We start from the raw sequence: 27684 nt of genomic DNA on the forward strand, positions 1-27684 counted from the left end.
CTGTGGCTGCTTTGGTAGATCACCGGGGATTGTTTAAAATATTTGTTTATGTTCTACTAGTGGACTCTGAAGACTGCACTTGGTATTATGTTGCTAATTTCTTTTGAGAGAAAAACTAGTAATACAACATATGGGTTTAATGTTTAGATTTATGTCTATAAAATACAGTTTTGTTTCTGTTACTTTTCAAATGAAGATATCCATTCCGAAAATTTGAGAGAGGAAAATGAGTATGTTGTAGGATTGAAGATGATTGTAAATAACATCTTAGAGTTACACTTAGGGGCATAATTGAAAGGGACGTCCAAGTTTTGATGAGGACATCCTCGCAAAACGTCCTCATCCAGGGGCGGGGAAACCTGTATTTTCGAAACAAGATGGATGTCCATCTTTCATTTCGATAATATGGTCAGGGGCGCCCAAATTCTGAAATTTGGTCGTCCTTAGAGATGGTCGTCCCTAGACTTGGTCGTTTCTGATTTTCGGCGATAATGGAAACCAAGGACGTCCATCTCAGAAACGACCAAATGCAAGCCATTTGGTTATAGGAGGAGCCAGCATTTGTAGTGCACTGGTCCTCCTCACATGCCAGGACACCAACCGGGCACCCTAAGGGGCACTGCAGTGGACTTCCTAAATTGCTCCCAGGTACATAGCTCCCTTACCTTGTGTGCCGAGCCCCCCCAAGCCCCCCCAATACCCACTACCCACAACTGTACACCATTACTATAGCCCTTATGGGTGAAGGGGGGCACCTAGAAGTGGGTACAGTGGGTTTGTGCTGGGTTTTGGAGGGCTCGCTGTTTCCTCCACAAATGTAACAGGTGGGGGGGGGGATGGGTCTAGGTCCGCCTGCCTTAAGTGCACTGCACCCAATAAAACTGCTCCAGGTACCTGCATACTGCTGTGATGGACCTGAGTATGACACCCGAGGCTGGTAATCAATATTTTTAAAGATATTTTTTGAGGGTGGGAGGGGGTTAGTGACCACTGGGGGGAGTAAGGGGAGGCCCCGATTTTCTCTGGTGGTCATCTGGTCATTTCGGGCACCTTTTTGTGCCTTGGTCGTAAGAAAAACACTACCAGGTAAAGACATCCAAGTGTTTGTCAGGGACGTCCTTGTTTCTTTCGGTTATGTGTCAAGGATGTCCTAGTGTTAGGCACACCCAAGTCCCACCTTCGCTACGCCTCCGATACGCCCCCTTGAACTTTGGCCGTCCCTGCGACGGAGTGCAGTTGGGGACATCCAAAATCGGCTTTCGATTATACCGATTTGGACGACCCTGTGAGAAGGACGCCCATCTTCCGATTTATGTTGAAAGATGGGCGTCCTTCTCTTTTGAAAATGAACCCTATAGTTTTAACACCACTGCACTTTCACAGAAACCATTTTTTCTTAAGTTTTAATTTTAAGTCTGACAATCAATTTTCTTTTTTTTAGTGCACAATCTCTGTAGCCAAGATCTTAAGGGATTATGCCGAGCCAGTTTTTTATGATGTGTACCTGTCTTATCCTGAAAACAATGGAGAGCAGTTTCTGTGGGCTGTACCAGTGTTAAACTTAAATCTTCAATACAATGAAATGTTAGTTAACCAAGGTAAGAATTTCATAGTGATGAGATTTGTTATTAATTTATTTAAACTGAACTGCAAAAGCTTTTTTTCTAAAGCAACAGGGAGAACATCCCTCAGTTGAGTAAGCAATAAAAAAAATATCAGAGAATGCTATAGGCGTTTAACACTTGACTCCTCCCCTCCCACTTGTACCCCTTAATCATTACATTTTCTGTTTTTATAAAAAAGGCTCTAAATATAAAACAAAGGATATTGGGCACCCTTGTGTAGTGACTGTTGAGAATTGGGGGGTCCCGAGCCCCCCCAAGAAGGCTAGAGTGACCTTAATCTGACTCCATCTCTAAATAACACTAGTACTGGGGTAATCAAGGAGTTATTGCCTCTAAGGGAGATGTTAGATCTAAGGAAAAGATACCAGCCTTATGACAAACTGGATTTAGATTACAAGTTATACAATGCATTTATACTTACAGCCTTTGATCATTAAGTGAAGCCCACAAATCATCATTTGGAATGAGGAGTTTATTTGCTAAGGTATAAGTCAAATCAGTGATTGACAACAGGCATGTACAATCAATTAATTATAGGAATATAATAAGCTACAAACAGGTGTTAATTATTTGCTAATGTTTTATAATTTCTTTTACCAATTGGAGGTTTTACAAGGGAAAGCAACTAGGAAATTTGTCAATTTTGTTGGACACATTGGTTTCCCTTGGAGAGAGAGTGCCAACCCTTGTCTCTCTCCCTTAAACCAGGAAATACCCTGATTTTTATAGATGCCCTCAGGATATGGATAATATGACAGTAGATATACCTGATTGGATCTATGCTAATGTCATGGTTGTCACTGATTGGCTCATGCTGAGTAGCTTCTATCTTGCTACGCCTTTCCTTTCTCACACCAGCTGACCAGCTGACCACAATCCTGCTCACAGGAAGTCTCCCTCCTCTCTGGAACAGCTAGTTCTCTATTTTCTTTGCACCTGCTATGACTCACTTATTTCTCAACTTGTTTTTCTAACTTACATTAGAGAAAATTCCACTTTGTAACTATAATAACTTAACTTTAAGGCCTCAATCTGGGCTACAAACTAGGCCATACTTTTCCAGTAAGCTCACAGTTATGTCAGCCATCAGATTTCTGACTCAGCCAAGGTCTGTAACAGCCTGAGCTCTATGACAGAGCCCTCCACCATTCCAGTGGGGGGGTCTCTGGCTGTACCATAATTATACATTCCCCACTTGTCACCCCCTCTGGAGAGGGGTGACACAAAGCTCGTCAAGCTTGTCATCATCCATTCCAGAAGGTAGCAAGCTATCAAACGAGAGGGCGAGTTTTGGTCCTACAAATTGCTAGAAGGTATGGTGCAAGACAGGAAACTTCATTCTCAGGTGATATATTATTTGGGCATATGGAATTCTCTTTATATTACCCAATCCCTTGGGCCTTAATCCCGATGTCATCTCTCTTGAGGTTTTATGAATGGGACAAATCCATGAGTTCATCTACAAAATCTCATGAAGTATAGGTATGCGGGTAATAGCAATTTCAGGTGGATCATACTAATAAATACTTTCAGGTCTTGCTATGACTTCTATTGTATCTGTTGCATAGTACATGGGGAGATAATCTAATGTATCAATCTCAGTGGTCCTCGGAAGAAATAGTGGTTTTGATTGAGCATTGTTATGGTGGCTCAACAAATATATGGTTAGCACTCAGATTGCAGGCTGTTTTAGGTTGTAGGTATTCAGAATCCTTAAACAGGTCGGAATTCCTGGACCTTACTATTACTCATCATTAGCATCCAATCATGAGCACTTAAAATTGGATAGCAAGTATGAGGTTGCCTCATACAGCAAAAATGGTGAATCCTATGAAACTATATATTAACAAAGGTCATGCATGGATCTTGACATATGCATAATGACCTGGAAGTATGGGACGCATTTTATATATCCGTTACCCCACTTGGAGCTTAGTCAAACCTACAGAAAGACATGCAGCTTAAATAAGCCTACACCGAAGTTAAACAATTGCATAACAGGTTGATATTAACAGGGTTTACACCTACATTATGATATCTTAGCCAGTATTAGGGTTTGATGTTACCCTTGTATCTGAGCAATATCAACTTCAATTTAAATTACATAAACAGAAATAACAGGGAAACTCTTAGAAAAACAATTAGAACAATAAAGGAAATAATAGGAAAATAAAAAACAAAACCTTTTCAATATATAGACAGGATTGCTGCTAAACTGAAAATAAAACAAAATATGAATCTATAATGTCCATAAACAGCAACAGTAATTCTCAAATTAAGTATCAGTTCTAAAGTCTCTTTCATCGATCATGGTTGAGGCGGTGGAAGCGCTGAAGAATCTGGACTGAGATCTGGGTTTTCAAGCTGGCCTGCTGAAGGAAGTGGCTGGTCTTGAGATGGTTAGGCTGGTAACATCTGGTTCTGCGGCTGAGTAAACCCAAAACTTGTGGTCCAGTAAGTTGCAAGGTGTAAAGATTATTGCCACAACCTTGGGGGATCAAACATCATTTGGTCCTGGATAGATCTTGAAGACGTACTTGTGGTGTACAAACTTGGATCCTTCCATGTCTTTATTCTAGGCATGCACCATCATAATTAGTCCATAATCAGAAATGAAAGACAAGGTAAACATGGAGAAAACAGTGCTAATGAAGTGCAAAAGCAAAAGGGAAACCAATTTACATAAATAGCAATAGTATATATGAAAGTATATCTCCTGATTGGTAGGGGTCAACTGCAACCCTCTTAATACTAGGAATTGGGATTTGCATAATATATCCCCACTTCTGGCTTGCATAATGTGCAAGACAGATTGGTAATTATTACAAAGAGATGATCAAATAACAATAGGTAAGTATATGGAACAAAAGTAAAGAGTACAAAAAAACAATAAAAATTGATGTTGATTGTTCAAGTTATTGAAGTATGGAGGGCAATGTGTTACAATCTATTGCCAATAGATATGGAATCTTCACCTGCGATGACTAACATTCACCAAGGGTTGGGCCCTCAGCTGCAGGAGGCCAGCAGGACTTATAAGTTAGATGATTCAGGAAAAAGGGTTGCTTAGGAAATAGTCATAATCAAAGCAGAAGACAAATGTGCAGAAATTTAAAAATCATAAGTAGTCCAGCTGATGGAAGTATTTTCTGGAAACACGGTCGCTGTCTGTTGTAATAGAGAGCTCATACGTAAAGTGTCATCTAGGTTCTGGAAAAGATGAGCCTGCAAAAATATTTAATACAGCAGAATATTTAAGAGTATAACCAAGAAGGTCTAAATTAATGACATCATTTGGACAAAAGAAATTTCTCATTGGAGGAGGTGGTGCTTCTTTTTCATGCCAGAGGTCAGTTGTAGCAGAAGTATCAAACTGGAATAGAGGCGGTAGATCAGGAATTGGATTTGCAGTCTTCACTCATCCTACAGAACTTAATAAATAGAGCTGATATAAGAAGCAATATTTAGCAGTCAAATCTCAGCACAGGACCAATAGAAAGAAAAAATCAAAGAATGCATTGTTAGTTCCTTGGGGCACCAATAGGAGCATAGTTTCAATATATAAAATCATAAGTTACAAGTAGAAAACAATTTTTCTCTGTAGATGAGATGTTGCTGGCACAGGAAGTCAGCAGAGTCTGAGGAAACATTGTGGTCAGAGTCTGCTTCAGGAAAATACAGCCTTTAATATGATATTTAGAGAGATAGAGAAAAGCCAATATCAGAAATGTAAAAACTATATATTTCTATGAGGCCTCCTCACGTGACCTTTACAAGGTTTAAATAGGTCAAATGAGAAGGATAATAACCTATAGTCCTCTGTAATAGTTCAGAGCCAATTTGGAAAATGAAAATTATATCAAATTCGAAAATGATCCTTTCTATGCTTTCACAATTTGGGCCCTAAATCGTGACAGCATATCAAGATTCACATTCAGAGGGATAGCTAAAAATAAGCTTATATATTCCCAGGAATCAATTTACAATTTAAAGTATATTTTAAATACAGAGGAGGAGCCAATTTATAAGCAGGAGATACGTAGGAGCATTTCTTAAAACATTTTAGTGAAATTCAAAAATGCAAGGATATAATAACAATTTTTATTAATGCAATAAATGCATAAATTGACCAGTAGGATATGTTCATATGATATTGGAACAGCTTGTAAGCTTACATTGTAAATTGAATTCTAAACAAAGAGTAGGAAGGATAACACAGAATCACAGAAAAACCCATCTAGTTATTAAAAACTTGAAACACGTAATGAATTCCTGTATCATATACTGAGTCCAAAGCATTTGTAAAGATGAACTCTAGAAAAAATAAGAACTACAAGGGTTAATCTCTGTCAATATGTCTTAAGGAAATCACGAAATAACGGTGTTTCCTGTGTCTAATTTGAGTTTACTGCTCACTGAAAGCATTGCATATTATGGTGACTGAAAATAGGGCTATACATCAGACAAAAACTGTAAGTTTAAGTTTTCGTATTAAAACTTCATGCTGGTGTGATTAGTCTTCATAGAATTAATACTTCAGGAGAGGAAAAGAGGAGAAGGTCATTACTTTATCTGTTTTCCATAGGTACGGGTCTCAATAAAAAGGAAATTGGCAATTGTAGCTAGTGTTATCTGAACATAGCTCTGAAATAATAGCAACCTGAATTTCTTTAGTTCAGATTTACTAGTTAATTATGTTATGCAAGGGTTAATCTCCGAACCCTATTGCATACATAATAAGGCAGGCACCGTAGTATTATGGAATCCGGAAACGAAATTTAACTGTGCCATTTGGGGTTTGAGAACCAAAAATGCTGAAACTCTATACAATAATATATCTTAAAACTATAAATCTTTAAGAGGCAGGGAAGGAAGTTTGAGAGTAGTAGATAAGACGTGAAAAGAAAAATTAAAACACTTAATACATTATTACGGAACACATCCCCACGAAAGAGCCAGTAAGTGAACATCAGCACTAGTTATTTTAAACAACGTCACAAAGAAACAGTGTTTTAGATGGCATATAATATAGAACCTTTTACATTGCTTAAATGGAATAATATACAATCCTGGAAAAGAAACACTCCTTTGAGATTTACTACCACTGCAGTTGATAGGCAATCTCTCAGAGTAACCTTAAAGCACAAATTTAAAACTAAAGAGATGATTCCTTAATAATTAACTAGTTTAATATATGCCATTTATTACAGGACACACAGCAACATATAGACATAAAATTAAAACTGTAATCAAATCCTGATATGTAGAAAACTTAAAGTTCAGAAGAGGAAGCAAGATATTTCTAAATATAGTTCAAAACCAATCATTGGAATTGTGCACGGTTAAGGAATTGTTTAGGGTTTCAAAACAAAAACAACAACAAAAAAAAAATATATGAAAATAATATTCCAGTAGCCAATCACAAGTCACAGCACATAGACAGAAAAGGAAAACCACACTCATACACAGACACAGTTGTTGTCCCACATACAGAGGTGTGCTTCTGTACTAAGGACAAAATCTTAATCCTAAATTTGGTAAAATAAAACATTTAAATTAGGGCTAATCCAACATGCCATGAAAGTATACAACGGCAAGCTTAATAGTAACACATACAATAAATGAAAATATACTCACGATTCATGCAATGTACTCTCCAGTGCAGAAAATCAATTGAAAACTTTCAGTGGCATAGGCAGGTAAACCACAAATTAGAAAGGTTTGTTCCAGAAAGTCCTTACCAGAGATCTGAATAGATGTCAGATCACCAGTATCTGGTGTTGGTTGCGGAGAGGAAGATATGACATAATGGGTAGTGAACATCATCACCCAATATATATAATAACGGGACCTGGTAAGCAAGTGGTCTACAAATGAGCTTCAGACCTGTAGCATGCTATAGAAAAAAAATGAACTATTGTAATAATATATATATTGACCAGACCTAGAACCTGGTACAAGGTTAGTGGTTCAAAAGGCAGCTTCAGAGATAGCAAGGAGATCTAGAAATGATAATGTGCTAACAGTTTACAAAAACATGCGATGATTATCCTGATAGTAGAACATGCAGAGACATAACACAATCATACTCACACATCTATTAATGTACTCCAAAATAGGGACCTAAAATAAAAATTACTAATTGGCGGAAAGCTCCACGCTTTGACCACAGGTGACATTAACAGAGAAATAAAAACAGCAAACAGGGATGTACCCAAAGAGTGGGTGAATAAGTGAATAAATACCTAGTGTCAGCTATTATATATTTATACTACTCTATCCCAAATTAATAAATACTACTCTCCAGAGTGTGCTTCTAAAGGCATAAAGAAACCCCGTTTCCCTGCCTGCCAAGAGCTATCCAGGTTACTTGGCCATGAGCTCCAGCCCATGATAGAGCCCCCAAAAAGGGACATTGCAGACACTCCCAAAATGAACTCAAAAAACCAGCGAATAAGGTCTCATGAGTCGAAGAGCAGCGGTCCAATGGGTTTCCGCTGATCAGGGGATCTCACGCGACTAACCACCCCAACGGGCCTTTAAAACTTTGGCGGCATCCACTCAACAACAAAGCATGCAAAAATTTTATGGCTAGGCAGCATCTCACATACAGCATCCACATACAGCATCTCACATAACCCAACCGTCCTAAAAAGATTTTATGGTTAAGCGGCATCTCACATTACCTAACGGTGCAAAAATATGGAAAAGCCCTCGTCAACTAGTCCAAACTCGCAATGAAAAGCGTCAGACGTCTCTATATTACTCCCACGGTCATCTGGACTAGGTAACTCATATATGGGCAATGAGGCCGAATCCGCAGGCCACTCCGAAAATGGAATGGAAGTCTGCTTTAAATCTAATATTTATGATACCGTCATCCATTGAAGGGTTTATGGCCTCAAATGGATGTAAGTCCCAGACATCGGTATCAAACCCAATAGTTATAGCGTGACACTGGTAGAAAAGGAGAAAAAAAGGAAATAGAAGTATGACATATCCCAGGGAAGAACCCCCGAAACCTACTTCTGAGGTAGCAAGAAAGGATAATAAAAAAAAAGAAATAAAACACATGTAAGCTCTTCGGGAAAGGTACTACCAAAAAAAAAAAAAAAGTTATTAGTTGGAACACATTAGCCAGAACCAAAAATGTGAAAAATTCCACGTTCATCATTCACTAGACAATATGTTTTCCACTCAACAAACCACGAGAAGGAAACTCAAAAGCATTAAAGAGGAGAGCAGTGACAAAAAAAAAATGAGTAAGGCCGGGGCTAACAATAAAAATAAATTCATTCATACTGTTATACTAGTAGTATAACAGGAAAGCATGTTGTATTTAAAGATAAAGTGGAGAAATAGAAAAAGGTGGTGTAGCTATGACCACAAATTAAAACACAAAACTTGAGCACCGCAGTGCAAGCATAAAAGTTTGAGAAATATCTGACATGCAGAAAATGGGGAAGTGGGTGGGACTTAGAGATTGATAGACAAGCATTGCAAACCAATGAGTAAGCAATTGTATAAGGCTGAGCTAAACAACGCTGGCAGATAGCTCAGAGAAATGGATTTAACATACCAATCAATAAACAGTCCATGAGATATACTCAGAATAAATTTTAAAAGCCCTGTAACAGCATGGTGAAGAAGTCTTATTTAAGCTAATATAAAGGATAGCAAGGGGGAAAAAAAGTGCAACACCACTAGAGACTGAGACAGAGCAACCATCAAGAAAGGGAGGGGCAGTGCTGGAGGAGAGTAAGTAAGAGAAGGACGGCTAGGCACCTGCTGAAAAAACTACTAAAACAATCACTAGCTAAATGTTAAATGTTAAAAGCAATCATCAAATTGTTCATGCAGTTATACCTGTAGTAAAAGAAGGAAACTATTTAGGAAAGATAAGGAAAGAAAAAACTTTGCAGCTTAGCAACAAATCTAAATACAATAGTGAGCATTGCTATTCTAGCATTGAAGTCTCAAAGAGAAATGGCAGACTGCCAATAGATTCAGATTCAGTGAAACAGGAAACAAGCACCGGAAACTGTTGCCAAGCAATAATGAACATCTTAGAAACAGTCTCTACAGGAGTACAACAGAAAAAAGTTTACGCCCAAGCGAGAAAAGAGGAAGTGAAAAAAATGTCGCAGTAAAAAAAGAAAAGGGACTACGCAGGAGAAATAGAGATAAGATTTAGTATCGAGAACTCCTCTATTAAGCAAACTTTTAAAACTTCATAACCACATTATGGAACACGATAAGATCTACCAAACTGTCTCTTGCAGCATAAAACAAACAAAAAAAAACCCTGTCTCTGAGTTTTAACGAAACCGGGCAACAGATTAGATTGCCAAATAAAGCATCTTAATTCTGAAAGTCTCAGAAACAGTTTTAGAAAGCAAAAATAAAACAGCAGTTTATAAATTCAGCCAAAAATTATGCTATGCAATGAAAGTTAAACCTGGAAGTTCAGCTAAAAGTGGCTACGGGGAACAGAGACGGAATACAGACCGGGACTTCTCAAGCGGAGATTTATAATATCATGAAAGTTTCAGACGGGGGTTTCCAAAACAGGCAGGCATAAAAAGAAGTGTGGTTTAAACCTGACAGGAAGGAAAGGGGGGGCAGTAACAGAAAGATAAGGAAGTAAGACTTACTACGCAGTTTTAAATGTGAAGCCAACGTACAACTAGAAAGAAGATTTAAACTATAAATCGTGCACAAAAACACATCAGGACAGTTTCTCACAGGGATGGGCAGAAATCAATATTGGCCAGAAACAGAATCAGAGAGGTTTGAGTACAGCACGGAGGAAATAAGCACAGATCTCAGGGAGGGCAGGGAATTCAGCTCGAAATACAGAGTACAGGGCAGGACGTTATTAGAGAAAAAACAGAAGTGTATAGGCGAGAGTGAGCATCTGAGGGAGCAGGAACAGAGGGGGCAAGCCTGTCAGTGTTGAGGCATAAGACAGAAACCACACAAACCAGAATGATTGGAAGGGAGAGATAGAAGATTATAGAGAACTACCTTGAGTATCACAGACCAGAGTAGGACCACAATCAAAACGGCCAGGGATGGAGAAGAACATAACGAGAATGAACATAAGAGGAAGAGGGACAGGAGAACAGGGAGAAAAGAACTGAGTATACGAAAGGACGGACAGAATTCACTGACTGCGATAGGAAAGTATAACGGAAGGGAAATTGACGGTGGCTTAACCACAGGAAGGAGTGAAAGCTTAGAGAGAGAAAGCAGAATGCTGTAATAAGGGGTATGAAACACCGGGGAGGAAATTCTGGATCTCTATGAGGGACAGCAATCAATTGGAAGATAAAACAACAGAATTTTAGTCAAGAACTATAAGTAACCCCACTTTGACAAAAATTCTGGTGGCGTGTTCAAATCGAACGGAGGGTCACCAATGTTGAGAATTGGGGGGTCCCGAGCCCCCCCAAGAAGGCTAGAGTGACCTTAATCTGACTCCATCTCTAAATAACACTAGTACTGGGGTAATCAAGGAGTTATTGCCTCTAAGGGAGATGTTAGATCTAAGGAAAAGATACCAGCCTTATGACAAACTGGATTTAGATTACAAGTTATACAATGCATTTATACTTACAGCCTTTGATCATTAAGTGAAGCCCACAAATCATCATTTGGAATGAGGAGTTTATTTGCTAAGGTATAAGTCAAATCAGTGATTGACAACAGGCATGTACAATCAATTAATTATAGGAATATAATAAGCTACAAACAGGTGTTAATTATTTGCTAATGTTTTATAATTTCTTTTACCAATTGGAGGTTTTACAAGGGAAAGCAACTAGGAAATTTGTCAATTTTGTTGGACACATTGGTTTCCCTTGGAGAGAGAGTGCCAACCCTTGTCTCTCTCCCTTAAACCAGGAAATACCCTGATTTTTATAGATGCCCTCAGGATATGGATAATATGACAGTAGATATACCTGATTGGATCTATGCTAATGTCATGGTTGTCACTGATTGGCTCATGCTGAGTAGCTTCTATCTTGCTACGCCTTTCCTTTCTCACACCAGCTGACCAGCTGACCACAATCCTGCTCACAGGAAGTCTCCCTCCTCTCTGGAACAGCTAGTTCTCTATTTTCTTTGCACCTGCTATGACTCACTTATTTCTCAACTTGTTTTTCTAACTTACATTAGAGAAAATTCCACTTTGTAACTATAATAACTTAACTTTAAGGCCTCAATCTGGGCTACAAACTAGGCCATACTTTTCCAGTAAGCTCACAGTTATGTCAGCCATCAGATTTCTGACTCAGCCAAGGTCTGTAACAGCCTGAGCTCTATGACAGAGCCCTCCACCATTCCAGTGGGGGGGTCTCTGGCTGTACCATAATTATACATGACCCTGTTGTACAGCAAACCCTATTCACGGACCTGTGCACTCAGACCTTTATAAAGTGTCTCACCTCTTCTAAAGACACTTAATCCATAATTCTGTAGTAAGGGGGAAACAAGTAATCCCAATTGACATAATGAAACATTTTCTCAATTTATAACTAAAGTGTCTGTCTCATTCATAATACAGTGCTCTATTGTTAACACTATTTTCCTTACATTATGCACTGCCTGTCACCCTGGGACAAAACTCAATTGGTCCTCATTTGTTAATTGAAAATTCTTGCAGAAACTTTGACACCAGCTAAAAGAGCTGATTGTGCAAACATTTAAAAGTGAGATTGGTCTACAGGATTCTAATTTATTTATTTATTGCATTTGTATCCTACATTTTCCCACCTCTTTGCAGGCTCAATGTGGCTTACAATACATCATGGATAGTGGAAATATAATAGAAAAATAGGCATTTAGTGTTACAGAAAATGTTTGGTAACATGATAATGATATGACATGATAATAGTATGACAAGCAGATATTATAATGTAACAAAGAGAGGGAACCAAGTACAAAAAGACTAAACAAAAAAGAAGAGCACAAAGGGCCTTTAAAAACAGGAGGGAACACAGTTTTTTCATTAAAATAATCCTTTAATGGTAAATGTTACCATTAAAGGATTATTTTAAAGCAGATATTATAAGACATTTCTAACAACGTGTGGAGATTTATGCATATTCACATGCTCTTTGTGGTAAGCCTTGCTGAAGAGATGGGTCTTCAGTAGTTTGCGGAAGTTTGTTAGTTCGTAGGTCATTTTTAAGTTGCGCAGCAGTGCGTTCCATAACTGTCTGCTTAAGTAGGTGAGGTTTGGCGCGTGCATTACTTTGTATTTTAGACCTTTGCAGTTAGGGAAGTGCCGATCAAGGAATGTGCGGGATGATCTTTTGGCATTCCTGGGTGGTAAGTCTATCAGGTCTGACATGTAGGCTGGTGCGTCTCCATGAATGATTTTGTGAACTAGGGAGCAAATTTTGAACGTGATGCGTTCTTTGAGTGGGAGCCAGTGTAGTTTTTCTCATAGGGGCTTGGCACTTTCATATTTTTTTTTGCCGAATATGAGTCTAGCTGCAGTGTTCTGGGCTTGATTATTTGCTCTTTCTCCGAGGACAAGCAGGCTGCTTGTTCTCACTGATGGGTGACGTCCACGGCAGCCCCTCCAATCGGAAACTTCTCTAGCAAAGTCCTTTGCTAGTCCTCGCGCGCCCGCGCGCACCGCGCATGCGCGGTCGTCTTCCCGCCCGAAACCGGCTTGAGCCGGCCAGTCTTCTTTTGTCCGCACTCGGTACGGTCGTGTTTCGCCGTGTCGAGCCCCGGAAAGTCGACCTCGCGCGTCCAAAGTTATTTTTTGACGTGTTTTTTCTTCGGAAAAGTCTTTTAAAGTGTCGGGAAGTGCTCCGGTTTTCGTGTTACCCTTCCCGTACTTCCAGCTTTTTGCCCCGATAAGTTTTCTTTCGTCGTCGGGGTAGGCCTCTTTCGGCCTCGGTCGAGATTTTCTCCCTTTAAATCTTTTGGTGCTCTTTTTCCGTCATTTCGGACTTTGATTTCGCCGGCGTGATTTTTCCGCCCATGACATCGAAGCCTTCCAGCGGCTTCAAGAAGTGCACCCAGTGCGCCCGGGTTATCTCGCTCACTGTTCGACACTCGTCGTGTCTTCAGTGTCTGGGGGCCGAGCACCGCCCTCAGAACTGTAGTCTGTGTTCCCTGCTTCAAAGGCGGACTCAGGTAGCGAGATTAGCCCAGTGGAACGTGTTGTTCTTGGGCTCTTCGTCGGCATCGGCACCGGGATCTTCGAGTGCATCGACGTCGTCAGCGTCCAGACCATCTTCCTCGGCCGCCCCTGCATCGAGTGCATCGAGGCATCGGGCCTCTGCATCGGCGCCGAGACATCGGATAGCTGCATCGACGTCGGTGGTACCGGGACCTCGGCTGCTGATGTCGTCGGACGGTGGTGCATCGTCAGGAGTGCAGGTGAGGGCTGTCCATTCCCCTGCTGGTGGCGGTGAGCCTTCGGGTGGGTCTCCTCCTACCCTGAGGGCTCCTGCGGTACAGCCCCCCCGAGACCGACCTCCTTCGGCCTCGGCCCCGAGGAAGCGACGGCTGGATTCTACGTCCTCCTCGTCGGTGCCAGGGAGCTCCGGTGACATGCTTCGGAAGAAATCGAAGAAGCATCGACACAGGTCGCCTCCCCGCGTCGGCACCGAGAGCTCTGGGTCGCCGAGGGAGTCGGCACCCAGCAGGCATCGGCACCGAGAGGACCGCTCACCCTCTGTTCAGGAGGTGTCGATGCGCTCCACTCTGGACAGCCCGGAACAGCCTCCTCGCCCGGAACAGGTTCTGACGTCGACGCCTGCATCGACCTCTTTGCCTTTCTCTGCAGCCGCTCTGAACGAGAGCCTCCGGGCCGTTCTCCCAGAGATTCTGGGAGAGCTGTTGCGCCCTACCCCTCCGGTACCGGCGGTGCTTGCGCCTCCGGTACCGTCGAGCGTGGCGCCGGCTGGCCCATCGCCCGGGGTGAGGTCCCCGACGCGGTACCGACTGCGGCCACCTCCCAGGAGGGCTCCCCGACTACGTCGGCGGAGGGAGCTTCGCCGATGCGGGCGAGGGAGTCTACCTCTCGACGCCCCCATCGTGGACGTGGCTCCACCGAGTCGAGCCGGGCGAGGTTGCAGACACAGGTTCGTGAACTTGTCTCTGAAACCGAGGGTGAGGCCTCGTGGGAGGAAGAGGAAGACCCCAGATATTTCTCTGACGAGGAGTCTGAGGGTCTTCCTTCTGATCCCACTCCCTCTCCTGAAAGACAGCTTTCTCCTCCTGAGAGTCTGTCTTTCGCTTCCTTTGTCCGGGAGATGTCTACTGCCATCCCCTTCCCGGTGGTTGTGGAGGACGAGCCCAGGGCTGAAATGTTTGAGCTCCTGGACTATCCTTCTCCACCTAAGGAAGCGTCCACTGTTCCCTTGCACCATGTCCTCAAAAAGACATTGCTTGCGAACTGGACAAAACCTCTAACTAATCCCCACATCCCCAAGAAGATCGAGTCCCAGTACCGGATCCATGGGGACCCAGATCTGATGCGCACCCAGTTGCCTCATGATTCTGGAGTTGTGGATCTGGCCCTAAAGAAGGCTAAGAGTTCTAGAGAGCATGCTTCGGCGCCCCCGGGCAAAGACTCTAAACCTTAGACTCCTTTGGGAGGAAGGCCTACCATTCCTCTATGCTCGTGGCCAAAATCCAGTCTTACCAGCTCTACACGAGCATACACATGCGGAACAATGTGCGGCAGTTGGCGGGCTTGGTTGATGCTCTCCCCCCCGAGCAGGCCAAGCCTTTTCAGGAGGTGGTCAGGCAGCTGAAGGCATGCAGAAAATTCCTGGCCAGAGGGGTGTATGACACCTTTGATGTTGCGTCCAGGGCCGCTGCTCAAGGTGTGGTGATGCACAGGCTCTCATGGCTGCGTGCCGCCGACCTGGAGAATAGACTCCAGCAGCGGATTGCGGACTCGCCTTGCCGTGCGGACAACATTTTTGGAGAGAAAGTCGAGCAGGTGGTAGAGTCTCTCCACCAGCGGGACACCGCATTCGACAAGTTCTCCCGCCGGCAGCCTTCAGCATCTACCTCTACAGGTAGAAGATTTTTCGGGGGAAGGAAGACTGTTCCCTACTCTTCTGGTAAGTGTAGGTACAATCCTCCTTCTCGACAGCCTGCGGCCCAGGCTAAGCCCCAGCGCACTCGCTCTCGTCAGCAGCGTGCGCCTCAGCCAGGCCCCTCGGCTCCCCAGCAAAAGCAAGGGGCGAGCTTTTGACTGGCTCCAGCAGAGCATAGCCGGCATCCAAGTGTCAGTGCCGGGCGACCTACCAGTCGGGGGGAGGTTGAAAGTTTTTCACCAAAGGTGGCCTCTCATAACCTCCGACCAGTGGGTTCTTCAAATAGTCCGGCAGGGATACACCCTCAATTTGGTCTCCAAACCTCCAAATTGCCCACCGGGAGCTCAGTCTTACAGCTTCCAACACAAGCAGGTACTTGCAGAGGAACTCTCCGCCCTTCTCAGCGCCAATACGGTCGAGCCCGTGCCATCCGGGCAAGAAGGGCTGGGATTCTATTCCAGGTACTTCCTTGTGGAAAAGAAAACAGGGGGGATGCGTCCCATCCTAGACCTAAGGGCCCTGAACAAATATCTCGTAAAAGAAAATTTCAGGATGCTTTCCCTGGGCACCCTTCTCCCCATGATTCAGCAAAATGATTGGCTATGCTCTCTGGACTTGAAGGATGCCTACACACACATCCTGATACTGCCAGCTCACAGGCAGTATCTACGATTTCAGCTGGGCACACGTCACTTCCAGTACTGTGTGCTGCCCTTTGGGCTCGCCTCTGCGCCCAGGGTGTTCACAAAGTGCCTGGCTGTGGTAGCAGCGGCACTTCGCAGGCTGGGGGTGCACGTGTTCCCATATCTCGACGATTGGCTGGTGAAGAACACATCCGAGGCAGGAGCCCTGCAGTCCATGCAGATGACTATTCGCCTCCTGGAGCTACTGGGGTTTGTGATAAATTATCCAAAGTCCCATCTTCTCCCAGTGCAGAAACTCGAATTCATAGGAGCTCTGCTGGATTCTCGGACGGCTCGCGCCTATCTCCCAGAGACGAGGGCCAACAACTTGTTGTCCCTCGTCTCGTGGGTGCGAGCGTCCCAGCAGATCACAGCTCGGCAGATGTTGAGATTGCTGGGCCACATGGCCTCCACAGTTCATGTGACTCCCATGGCCCGTCTTCACATGAGATCTGCTCAATGGACCCTAGCCTCTCAGTGGTATCAGGCTGCGGGGAGTCTAGAAGACGTGATCCACCTGTCCACGAGTTTTCTCGAATCCCTGTATTGGTGGACAATCTGGTCCAATTTGACTCTGGGACGTCCTTTCCAAATTCCTCAGCCACGAAAAGTGCTGACAACGGATGCGTCTCTCCTGGGATGGGGAGCTCATGTCGATGGGCTTCACACCCAAGGAAGCTGGTCCCTCCAGGAACGCGGTCTACAGATCAATCTCCTGGAGTTGCGAGCGATCTGGAACGCTCTGAAGGCTTTCAGAGATCGGCTGTCCCATCAAATTATCCAAATTCAGACAGACAACCAGGTTGCCATGTACTATGTCAACAAGCAGGGGGGCACCGGATCTCGCCCCCTGTGTCAGGAAGCCGTCAGCATGTGGCTCTGGGCTCGCCGTCTCGGCATGGTGCTCCAAGCCACATATCTGGCAGGCGTAAACAACAGTCTGGCCGACAGACTGAGCAGGATTATGCAACCTCACGAGTGGTCGCTCAACTCCAGAGTGGTGCGCCAGATCTTCCAAGCGTGGGGCACCCCCTTGGTGGATCTCTTCGCATCTCGAGTGAACCACAAAGTCCCTCAGTTCTGTTCCAGGCTTCAGGCCCCCGGCAGACTGGCATCGGATGCCTTCCTCCTGGATTGGGGGGAGGGCCTGCTGTATGCTTATCCTCCCATTCCTCTGGTGGGGAAGACTTTGTTGAAACTCAAGCAAGACCGAGGCACCATGATTCTGATTGCTCCTTTTTGGCCGCGTCAGATCTGGTTCCCTCTTCTTCTGGAGTTATCCTCCGAAGAACCGTGGAGATTGGAGTGTTTTCCGACCCTCATCACGCAGGACGAAGGGGCTCTTCTGCATCCCAGCCTCCGGTCCCTGGCTCTCACGGCCTGGATGTTGAGAGCGTAGACTTTGCCTCTTTGGGTCTGTCAGAGGGTGTCTCCCGCGTCTTGCTTGCTTCCAGGAAAGATTCCACTAAGAGGAGTTACTTCTTTCTGTGGAGGAGGTTTGCCGTCTGGTGTGACAGCAAGGCCCTAGCTCCTCGCTCTTGTCCTACACAGACCCTGCTTGAATACCTTCTGCACTTGTCTGAGTCTGGTCTCAAGACCAACTCTGTAAGAGTTCACCTTAGCGCAATCAGTGCATACCATTACCATGTGGAAGGTAAGCCGATCTCAGGACAGCCTTTAGTTGTTCGCTTCATGAGAGGTTTGCTTTTGTCAAAGCCCCCTGTCAAGCCTCCTACAGTGTCATGGGATCTCAATGTCGTTCTCACCCAGCTGATGAAACCTCCTTTTGAGCCACTGAATTCCTGCCATCTGAAGTACTTGACCTGGAAGGTCATTTTCTTGGTGGCAGTTACTTCAGCTCGTAGAGTCAGTGAGCTTCAGGCCCTGGTAGCCCAGGCCCCTTACACCAAATTTCATCATAACAGAGTAGTCCTCCGCACTCACCCTAAGTTCTTGCCAAAGGTCGTGTCGGAGTTCCATCTGAACCAGTCAATTGTCTTGCCAACATTCTTTCCCCGTCCTCATTCCTGCCCTGCTGAACGTCAGCTGCACACATTGGACTGCAAGAGAGCATTGGCCTTCTATCTGGAGCGGACACAGCCCCACAGACAGTCCGCCCAATTGTTTGTTTCTTTTGATCCCAATAGGAGGGGAGTGGCTGTAGGGAAACGCACCATATCCAATTGGCTAGCAGATTGCATTTCCTTCACTTACGCCCAGGCGGGGCTGGCTCTTGAGGGTCATGTCACGGCTCATAATGTTAGAGCCATGGCTGCGTCGGTAGCCCACTTGAAGTCAGCCTCCATTGAAGAAATTTGCAAAGCTGCGACGTGGTCATCTGTCCACACATTCACATCTCATTACTGCCTGCAGCAGGATACCCGACGCGACAGTCGGTTCGGGCAGTCAGTTCTTCAGAACCTGTTTGGGCTTTAGGATCCAACTCCACCCCCCGAGGGCCCTGTTTGTTCTGTTCCAGGCTGCACTCTCAGTTAGTTGGTAAATTTTTTAGGTCAATCTCAGTTATGTCCTCGCCGTTGCGAGGCCCAGTTGACCATGGTTGTTGTTTTGAGTGAGCCTGGGGGCTAGGGATACCCCATCAGTGAGAACAAGCAGCCTGCTTGTCCTCGGAGAAAGCGAATGCTACATACCTGTAGAAGGTATTCTCCGAGGACAGCAGGCTGATTGTTCTCACAAACCCGCCCGCCTCCCCTTTGGAGTTGTGTCTTCCCTTGAAGTGTATTGTCTTGCTACATACTGGACTGGCCGGCTCAAGCCGGTTTCGGGCGGGAAGACGACCGCGCATGCGCGGTGCGCGCGCGAGGACTAGCAAAGGACTTTGCTAGAGAAGTTTCCGATTGGAGGGGCTGCCGTGGACGTCACCCATCAGTGAGAACAATCAGCCTGCTGTCCTCGGAGAATACCTTCTACAGGTATGTAGCATTCGCTTTACAGCCGGCATAGAGTGCACTGCAGTAATCTAGATGACTGAGCACCATTGATTGTACCAGATTATGGAAAACATTCCTTGGGAAGAAAGGTCTTACTCTTTTTAATTTCCTATCTTTGCCTAGCTTGTGGAGGACTGTGATCAGAGCAGTATTTCATCCCAGCAGGAAAGCACCAGGGCTAATCACTTGCTGAAAATAATCCGTCAAGGTCCCATATAAATTGTAATCTAATATTTTATAGAATTCTCCTGAAAACCCGCCAGGGCCTGGAGATTTGTGCAGTTTGAGTTGCTTGATAACCTTACTAATATCTTCTAATGTCAATGGAGCATTTGGTCCAAGCCTTTTCTCAGTCAGAACAGGAAGATTAACTCCATCCATCACTCTCCAACTTCATTACTAGAATGTCCACCATGTATCACAGTCAAATATTGTGCAAACATATTAGCAGTGGTTCTACTTACTATCTGTTAGCACTATCCCGCACCCTCTCAATGAAATTTTTTCCTTCTAGGGTTTAACTAATCTGCTTATTTGCCCGATTTCTTATCAAATGAAAATGTTTACATTTATAATATAGGGCAGCTTTCTTTGCGCACTCATGTAACAGAGTGTTGTGCATCTTGCACTGCAAGATAATTCTCCTTATGTTCTCTTGAAGAGACCATCTGAAATTGATATTTTTATGCTCTCAGCTGCTCAAAATTTGTGTATTCATACCTTGTTTTTTTTCTGAGCCATATAGGCCATTGCTCCTCCCCCTCCCATAGCACAACCCTAGTAGTCTTCCCAAAAAAGACTGGGTGTATCTATGTTCAACATTATTGGCATGGATGGCACAGTAATCATCCCACTTATGCTTTAGAAAATCCCAAACTGAGAATTGCGCTAAATGTCCGTCACTTCTCTGTTAATCCGCTCCCACTCTAGATCATGGCATGATCTGAAATTACTATTTTTTTTAGTTTTCAAATTGTGTGGTCCCAGTTGCTTCTTTTTTTCTGTGTTATAGCCATATTCTTCCCATGGAGGAGTAGCCTAGTGGTTAGTGCAGCAGACTTTGATCCTGGGGAACTGGGTTTGATTCCCACTGTAGCTCCTTGTGACTCTGGTAAAGTCACTTAACTCTCCATTGCCCCAGGTACAAAATAAGTACCTATATATAATATGTAAACCGCTTTGATTGTAATCACAGAAAGGCAGTATATCAAGTCCCATCCCCTTTTCCTTCAACCATTAATGTTCCTTTGGTTCATTTTGCTGAGATAAAACAAAAGTCAAACAATGGAGAAGCAAAACAAAACAACAAAAGCAACACAGTGGTTTGCAACCACATAAATGAACTTTATTTAGTTATTCCAGGATCTGACACAGACCATGTTTCGGCCTAAGGGCTTGCATCAAGGATCTGAGAATCTACAAAAACTCTGAATGTGTTGTCCTATACCCCAGAACAAAGTTTGTTATAAAGCTATTCAGTTATATGTTGTACTTTCAGAAATCCCAGGCTCTACCAGTTATACAAAGGGATGATTTACTTTGGAGAGGTGTTTTTCCTTTAGCATGGGCAGAAGATGTTATCAGATACCTAGGGGTATATATTCCACAGGATCTGTCTCAGCTGTATACCATTAATGTTGTGAAACTGTTTTCTGATACTCGTACAAGGTTGCAATTGTGGCATGCATACCCGTTATCACTCTTGGGTCACATTGCTTTGTACAATATGTTTCTTGTACCACTCTGGCTGTATATATTTCAAATCCTACCATTGTATCTTACTCGCAGAGATGAGAGAAAATTTAACTGTCTGTTACAAAGATTTTTATGGAGGGGGAGGAAGGCAAAATTACCATTATCTACTCTGCAGATGCCCGTAGAATATGGAGGACTAGGCCTCTTAAGTCTGCAGCATTTAACCGTCGCGAGTGGCATGAGACACATCACAGATTGGTTTCACTCCACACAAGACTTCAGCTACTACCATGGAACTTACTTTGATTCAAAAAAACTCATTTCAGCTGTTTGTTACATATAGCGGGTGGGAGTGCACCCTCCTCTTTGCGCACCACCTCTATTCTTCCCACGGCTAAGGCACTTTTGCGATGGGTCTGTTGACATCACCGTTTTCCTCAAAACTACCCCATATATTATTTGCGATAATCCGGCCTTTCCTCCTGGTTCTTTATATAAAGCATTTTGTAGAAGGCAGCGAAAAGGCCTGACATATATTACATGTGATAACGGAGGAAGGTCGCATTAAGCCCTTTGAGGGTTTTTAACAACAATATTCTTTGCTACCGACAGATCTTTTTTCTTTACTACCAATTAAAACATTATATTACCATCTTGCCTTGGGAGACATTAAGTGACGATGTACAAGAGTTGCTGGCTGCAGTGTTTTCCCTTGGAGCACAACAGAAAGTACCATTATCGTTTCACCACAGACATATCAGAGATACTGCTCTTGAATTAGACTTTGCCAAATATGCTGAATTGTGGAGTACAGACTTAAGTATCAACGCTTTTTCCTGAACTGTTTCGAGCACATGTCCTATCCCTATTCAGGACATCGATGATGACAGCTCATTGGGAGCTCCAATATAAATTAGCTTTCGAAGGTTGCCTTTCTTCGTCAGATCGGATCCGAAGAAGGGCAACCTTCGAAAGCTAATCAAGAAATGTATTAAGTTATGTCCAATAAAAAAGGTATCATCTTATTTTCTTTTCCATGTTTTATTTTGTTTGATTTCTATTGATAGTTACTACCAGAAAGCCAAGAGTGTTGATATATTAACCCAATAACAGGACATATGGAGGGAGAGAAGGGGGGAATAAAAGGGGAGGAAAGGGGAAGCAAACAAAGAGGGGGGGGATAGAGGGGTGGAGAGACGGGGAGTTTGAGGTGCAGAAAAGGGGGGAGGGGAGTTAGACATAAGACATAAGCATCGCCACACTGGGACAGACCAAAGGTCCATCTAGCCCACACCCTGTCTCCGACAGTGGCCAGTCCAGGTCACAATCACCCGACAAGATCCACGGAGCAAAGCATTTTGTACTGCTTGTCCCAGGAATAGTGGATTTTTCCCTATCTTCCTTTAATAACATTTTATGGCCTTTTCCTTCAGGAAGCCGTCCAAACCTTTCTTAAACTCTGCTAAACTAACCACCTTAACCGCATTCTCTGGCAATGAATTCCAGAGTCGAATTACATGCTGAGTAAAGAAAAAATTTCTCTTATTTGTTTTAAACTTACTGCACTCCAGCTTCATTGCATGCCCCCTTGTCCTAGTATTATTGGAGAGCGTAAACAGACGCTCCATATCTATCTTTTCCACTCCACTCATTATTTTATATACCTCTATCATATCACCCCTCAGCCGCCTTTTCTCCAAGCTGAAGAGCCCCAGCCGCTTTAGCCTTTCCTCATAGGAAAGTCGTCCCATCCCCTTAATCATCTTTGTCGCCCTTCTCTGAACCTTTTCCAATTCCACTATGTCTTTTTTTTAAGGTGCGGCGACCAGAATTGAACACAATACTCTAGGTGCGGTCGCACCATGGACCGATACAGTGGCATTATAATATCCTCATTTTTGTTTTCCATCCCTTTCCTAATAATACCTAACATTCTATTTGCTTTCTTAGCCGCAGCAGCACACTGAGCAGAAGATTTCAACGTATCAACAATGATGACTCCCAGGTGCCTTTCTCGTTCCGTGACTCCTAACACTGAACCTTGCATGACGTAGCTATAGTTCGGGTTCCTTTTTCCCACATGCATCACTTTGCACTTGCTCACATTGAACGTCATCTGCCATTTAGACGACCAGTCTCCTAGTCTCGCAATATCTTCTTGCAACTTTTCACAATCTTCCTGCAATTTGACGACCTTAAACAACTTTGAGGGGCATAATCGAACGTCGCCGGCCAAATAGATCGCCGGCGATCTATGTTGGCGGCGGCGCTACAGCTGGCCGGAACCGTATTATCGAAAAAGATGGCCGGCCATCTTTTTTTTCGATAATACGGTTTAGCCCAGCCAAATGCCTTGGAGTTCGCCGGGTTTGAGATGGCCGGGTTTGTTTTTCAGCGATAATGGAAAATGATGTCGGCCATCTCAAACCCCGGCCAAATTCAAGGCATTTGGCCGTGGGAGGAGTCAGCATTTTTAGTGCACTGGCCCCCCTGACATGCCAGGACACCAACCAGCCACCCTAGGGGTCACTGCGGTGGACTTCAGAAAAGCTCCCACGTGCATAGCTCCCTTACTTTGGGAGCTGAGCCCCCCAAACCCACTATCCACAAATGTACTGCACCCACTAAAATTGCTCCAGGGACCTCCATACAGCCTCTAGGACTTATTGCTGCTGTATAACTTTGGCACACCAGTTCACACCTGAAGACTAATCTCTCTGAAAGCGTCCTTTCTTGAAATAAACACGTTTACTCACAGTTAACTGCAGATCAGAGGTTGTGCCCCACTGGCAAAGAGTCCCCTGGTACTAAGATTAGCAGTAAGTCAGAGCTGGCACAATGGTGTACAATGCCCTCTTTCTGCACCATTCAAGATAAGAACTACGTTCTCTAACGTGGGTAACACAGGAAAGGGAACTAAAACTGGCTTACAAAAATGGCCACTACCGCATGGACTACAACAGGAAACAAAACAGGGCACACTCTGACCCAGTAAGCAGGGGGGAAAAGCACCCTGGGAGTAGAGCCCAGTACCCTACACCCACCACAATGCATTGCTAATGTGACTCTGCAGGGCACCTAATAGAAAAGGTGTCACACTCACCCGAGAGCTACATCGCAACCAGGGAAAGGCTGTCGGAGGATAGAACACATTCTGCTGTCATGGAGGTGGGTACGGCATTTGAGGCTGGCATACAGGCTGGCAAAAAAGGTTTTTAGTTTTATTTTTTTAGTTTAGGAGTGTGGTAGCCGTGTTAGTCCACTCTTAAGGTTATCAATAGAAATCAAACAAAATAAAACATGGAAAAGAAAATAAGATGATACCTTTTTTATTGGACATAACTTAATACATTTGTATTAAATGTATTAAGTTATGTCCAATAAAAAAGGTATCATCTTATTTTCTTTTCCATGTTTTATTTTGTTTGATTTCTATTGATAATTTTTTTAGTATGGAAGGGGGTTGGTGACCACTGGGGGAGTATGGGGAGGTCATCCCCCATTCCCTCCAGTGGTCATCTGGTCAGTTGGGGCACATTTTTGAGGCTTGGTCGTGAAAATAAAAGGACCAAGTAAACCCGGCGAAATACTGCTTAACGCCGCTTTTTTTTTTTCATTATCGGCGAAAGCCGGCCATCTGGTAGCCACGCCCATGCCTGCCCATGTCCCGCTTTCGCTAATCTACCGACACGCCCCCTTGAACTTTCGCCGGCAAAGCTGTCTAAAATGCCGCTTTCGATTATACCGATTTCGCCGCTTTTAAGAAATCGCCGGCCATCTCCCAATTTGTGTTGGAAGATAGCCGGCGATCACTTTCGATTATAAGCTGGTTTGTGTCATCAGCAAATTTGATAACCTCGCTAGTTACCCCCACCTCCAGGTCATTTATCAAAATGTTAAAAAGCAAGGGTCCCAACACAGATCCCTGAGGGACCCCACTAACTACCCTTCTCCATTGCGAATAGTGACCATTTAACCCTACTCTCTGTTTCCTATCTTTCAACTAGTTTTTAATCCATAACTCTACACTACCTCCGATCCCATGACTCTCTAACTTCCTCTGGAGCCTTTCATGAGGGACTTTGTCAAATGCTTTCTGAAAATCCAGATACACAATATCCACCTTCTCACCTTTGTCAAAATGTTTGTTTACCCCTTCAAAGAAATGCAGTAGATTGGTGAGGCAAGACTTCCTTTCACTAAATCCATGCTGTTATTTTGTTCTTAATGATAGTCTCTACCATTTTGCCCGGCACCAACGTCAGACTCACCGGTCTATAATTCCCTGGATCTCCCCTGGAACCTTTCTTAAAAATTGGCATTGAGAGTTTATATGTGATGTTAGTTTATAAATTTCAATTGCTGTTTGTTTGCAACTAAATGCTTTAATAAAAATGATTTGAAACATAAAACTATTCAGTTATCATCGAGATATCCACTGACATAGCACTCTCAGATGCGGTCTCTAAAAAAGAGAACATTTGCATGCTTGTTTGTGGTTCCAATGCGGTTTTTCAGGATCATAGCCTTTAGCAAATGCTTGTGTGTTCTTTTTTTGAGATTGTGTTTGAGTTTGCTATATCAGTGGCTATCTTGATGGTAATTTATTTATTTTTTTATTACATTTGTACCCCGCGCTTTCCCACTCATGGCAGGCTCAATGTGGCTTACATATTATATACAGGTATTTATTTGTACCTGGGGCAATGGAGGGTTAAGTGACTTGCCCAGAGTCACAAGGAGCTGCCTGTGCCTGCAGTGGGAATCGAACCCAGTTCCCCAGGACCAAAGTCCACCACGCTAACGACTAGGCCACTCCTCCACTCCAATTGAATAGTTTTATAGCAAACTTTGTTTGAGGTAACCACATTCAGAGTTTTTGTAGACTCTTGGATCCCTGATGCAGGCCCTTAGGCTGAAACATGGTCTGTGTCAGATTGTGGAAGAAGTGAATAGAGGAATTTTATGTGGTTGCACACCACTGTTTCTTGTTGGGTTGTTTTTGCTTTGCTTCCACTGTTTGACTCTTGTTTGGACCTGTTTGTGAAAGTGTGATCTTCCTGTCTTTGGTTGCCTCATTTTGCTGGGAAACAGATGAAAAGGTTACAGCTATTCCTTTCTCAGTATATGCCCCCATTTTGTGAAACACTCTTCCTCTGCCACAGTGATACATAACACATCCACATTTCATAGGGACAGGAATTTGGGGGCTTGCTTGTTATTTGATGGAGTCTAATTAGTTGTATTTAATTTTATTTTAATTGTGTGTAATTATTGTGTATGTGTATCTTTCACCGGTGGATTCCTTCCACAACTTGATTGATAACTCCAAATACTGCCTTGTACACTGACCTCTTTTTTGTTCAGGGCAATTTGTGCAGTTTAATGTAACTAAGAGGGCATAATCGAATGGCACTGGCCAAATAGATGGCCGGCCATGTTCGGGCCGGCTCCCTAAGGGGGCGGAGCCAACCGTATTTTCGAAATATGGTTGGGGCCGGCTAAATCGATTGCCGGGTTTAGAGGCGATGGCCAGCGTTGTTTTTCAGCCATAATGGAAACCGGGCCCGGCCATCTCAAACCCGGTGAAATGCAACTCATTTGGTCGTGGGAGGCCCTAGGGGGCACTTCTACAAATTAAAAAAAAAATAGCTCCCAGGTGCATAACTCCCTTACCTTGGGTACTGAGCCCCCCAAATTCCCGCCAAACCCCACTCTCCACAACTCTACACCATTACCATAGCCCCAAGGGGTGAAGGGGGGCACCTACATGTGGGTAGAGTGGGTTTTGGGTTTTTTTTTGGAGGGCTCAACATTAACCACCACAAGTGGAACAGGTAGAGGGGGATGGGCCTGGGTCCACCTGCCTGAAGTGCACTGCACCCACTAATTACTGCTCCAGGGACCTGCATACTGCTGTCAGGGAGCTGGGTATGACATTTCAGGCTGGAAGAAAACTTTTTTTTTTACATTTTTTGTGGGTGGGAGGGGGTTGGTGACCACTGCAGGAGTAAGGGGAGGTCATCCTCGTTTCCCTCCGGTGGTCATCTGGTCAATTGGGGCACTTTTTTGTGACTTGGATCTAAAAATAAATGGACCAAGTGCAGCCGGCGAAATGCTCATCTGAGCCGGCCATCTTTTTTCCATTATGGGGTGAAGCCGGCTATCTCGTAACCATGCCCCCGTCCCGCCCCCACCCCCACCCTGCCTCCCATCCAGTGGCGTACCAAGGGGGGGCAGTGGGGGTGGTCCGCCCCGGGTGCACGCCGCTGGGGGGGGTGCCGCGGCGCGAGCCTGCTACGAGAGTTCGCTAACTTCTCTCGTTCGCTGCAGCTCCCTCTGCCCCGGAACAGGTTACTTCCTGTTCCGGGGCAGAGGGAGCTGCAGCGAACGAGCAAAGTTAGTAAACTCGCAGCAGGCGCGCGCTGCGGCACCCCCCCCAGCGGCATGCACCCGGGGGAGGGCTCTTTTGCGGGGGGGGGGTGTATTTTGCTGGAGGGGGGGTCCGCGCTGCACCCGGGGACGCCACTTCTCCCGTCCCGCCTTCTGTACCCTCCCTTGAAGGTTGGCTGGCTCCGCGATGAAAAGCAGTTGGGGCCGGCTAAAATCGGCTTTCGATTATACCGATTTGGCTGGGATCAGGATATCGACG

General features: G+C 44.3%; 1 protein-coding gene across 1 annotated transcript in view; it reads left to right on the forward strand.

Annotated features, from left to right (window-relative positions):
* TMEM67 (transmembrane protein 67) overlaps window positions 1-27684 on the forward strand; it is a 465663-nt gene that overhangs the window by 215150 nt on the left and 222829 nt on the right. Inside the window, 1 exon segment of the mRNA XM_030216600.1 lies at window positions 1442-1598. Within this exon segment, the coding sequence (XP_030072460.1) occupies window positions 1442-1598 (157 nt within the window).

Source organism: Microcaecilia unicolor, chromosome 1 (genome assembly GCF_901765095.1).
Source record: "Microcaecilia unicolor chromosome 1, aMicUni1.1, whole genome shotgun sequence".
Lineage (NCBI taxonomy): Eukaryota > Metazoa > Chordata > Amphibia > Gymnophiona > Siphonopidae > Microcaecilia > Microcaecilia unicolor.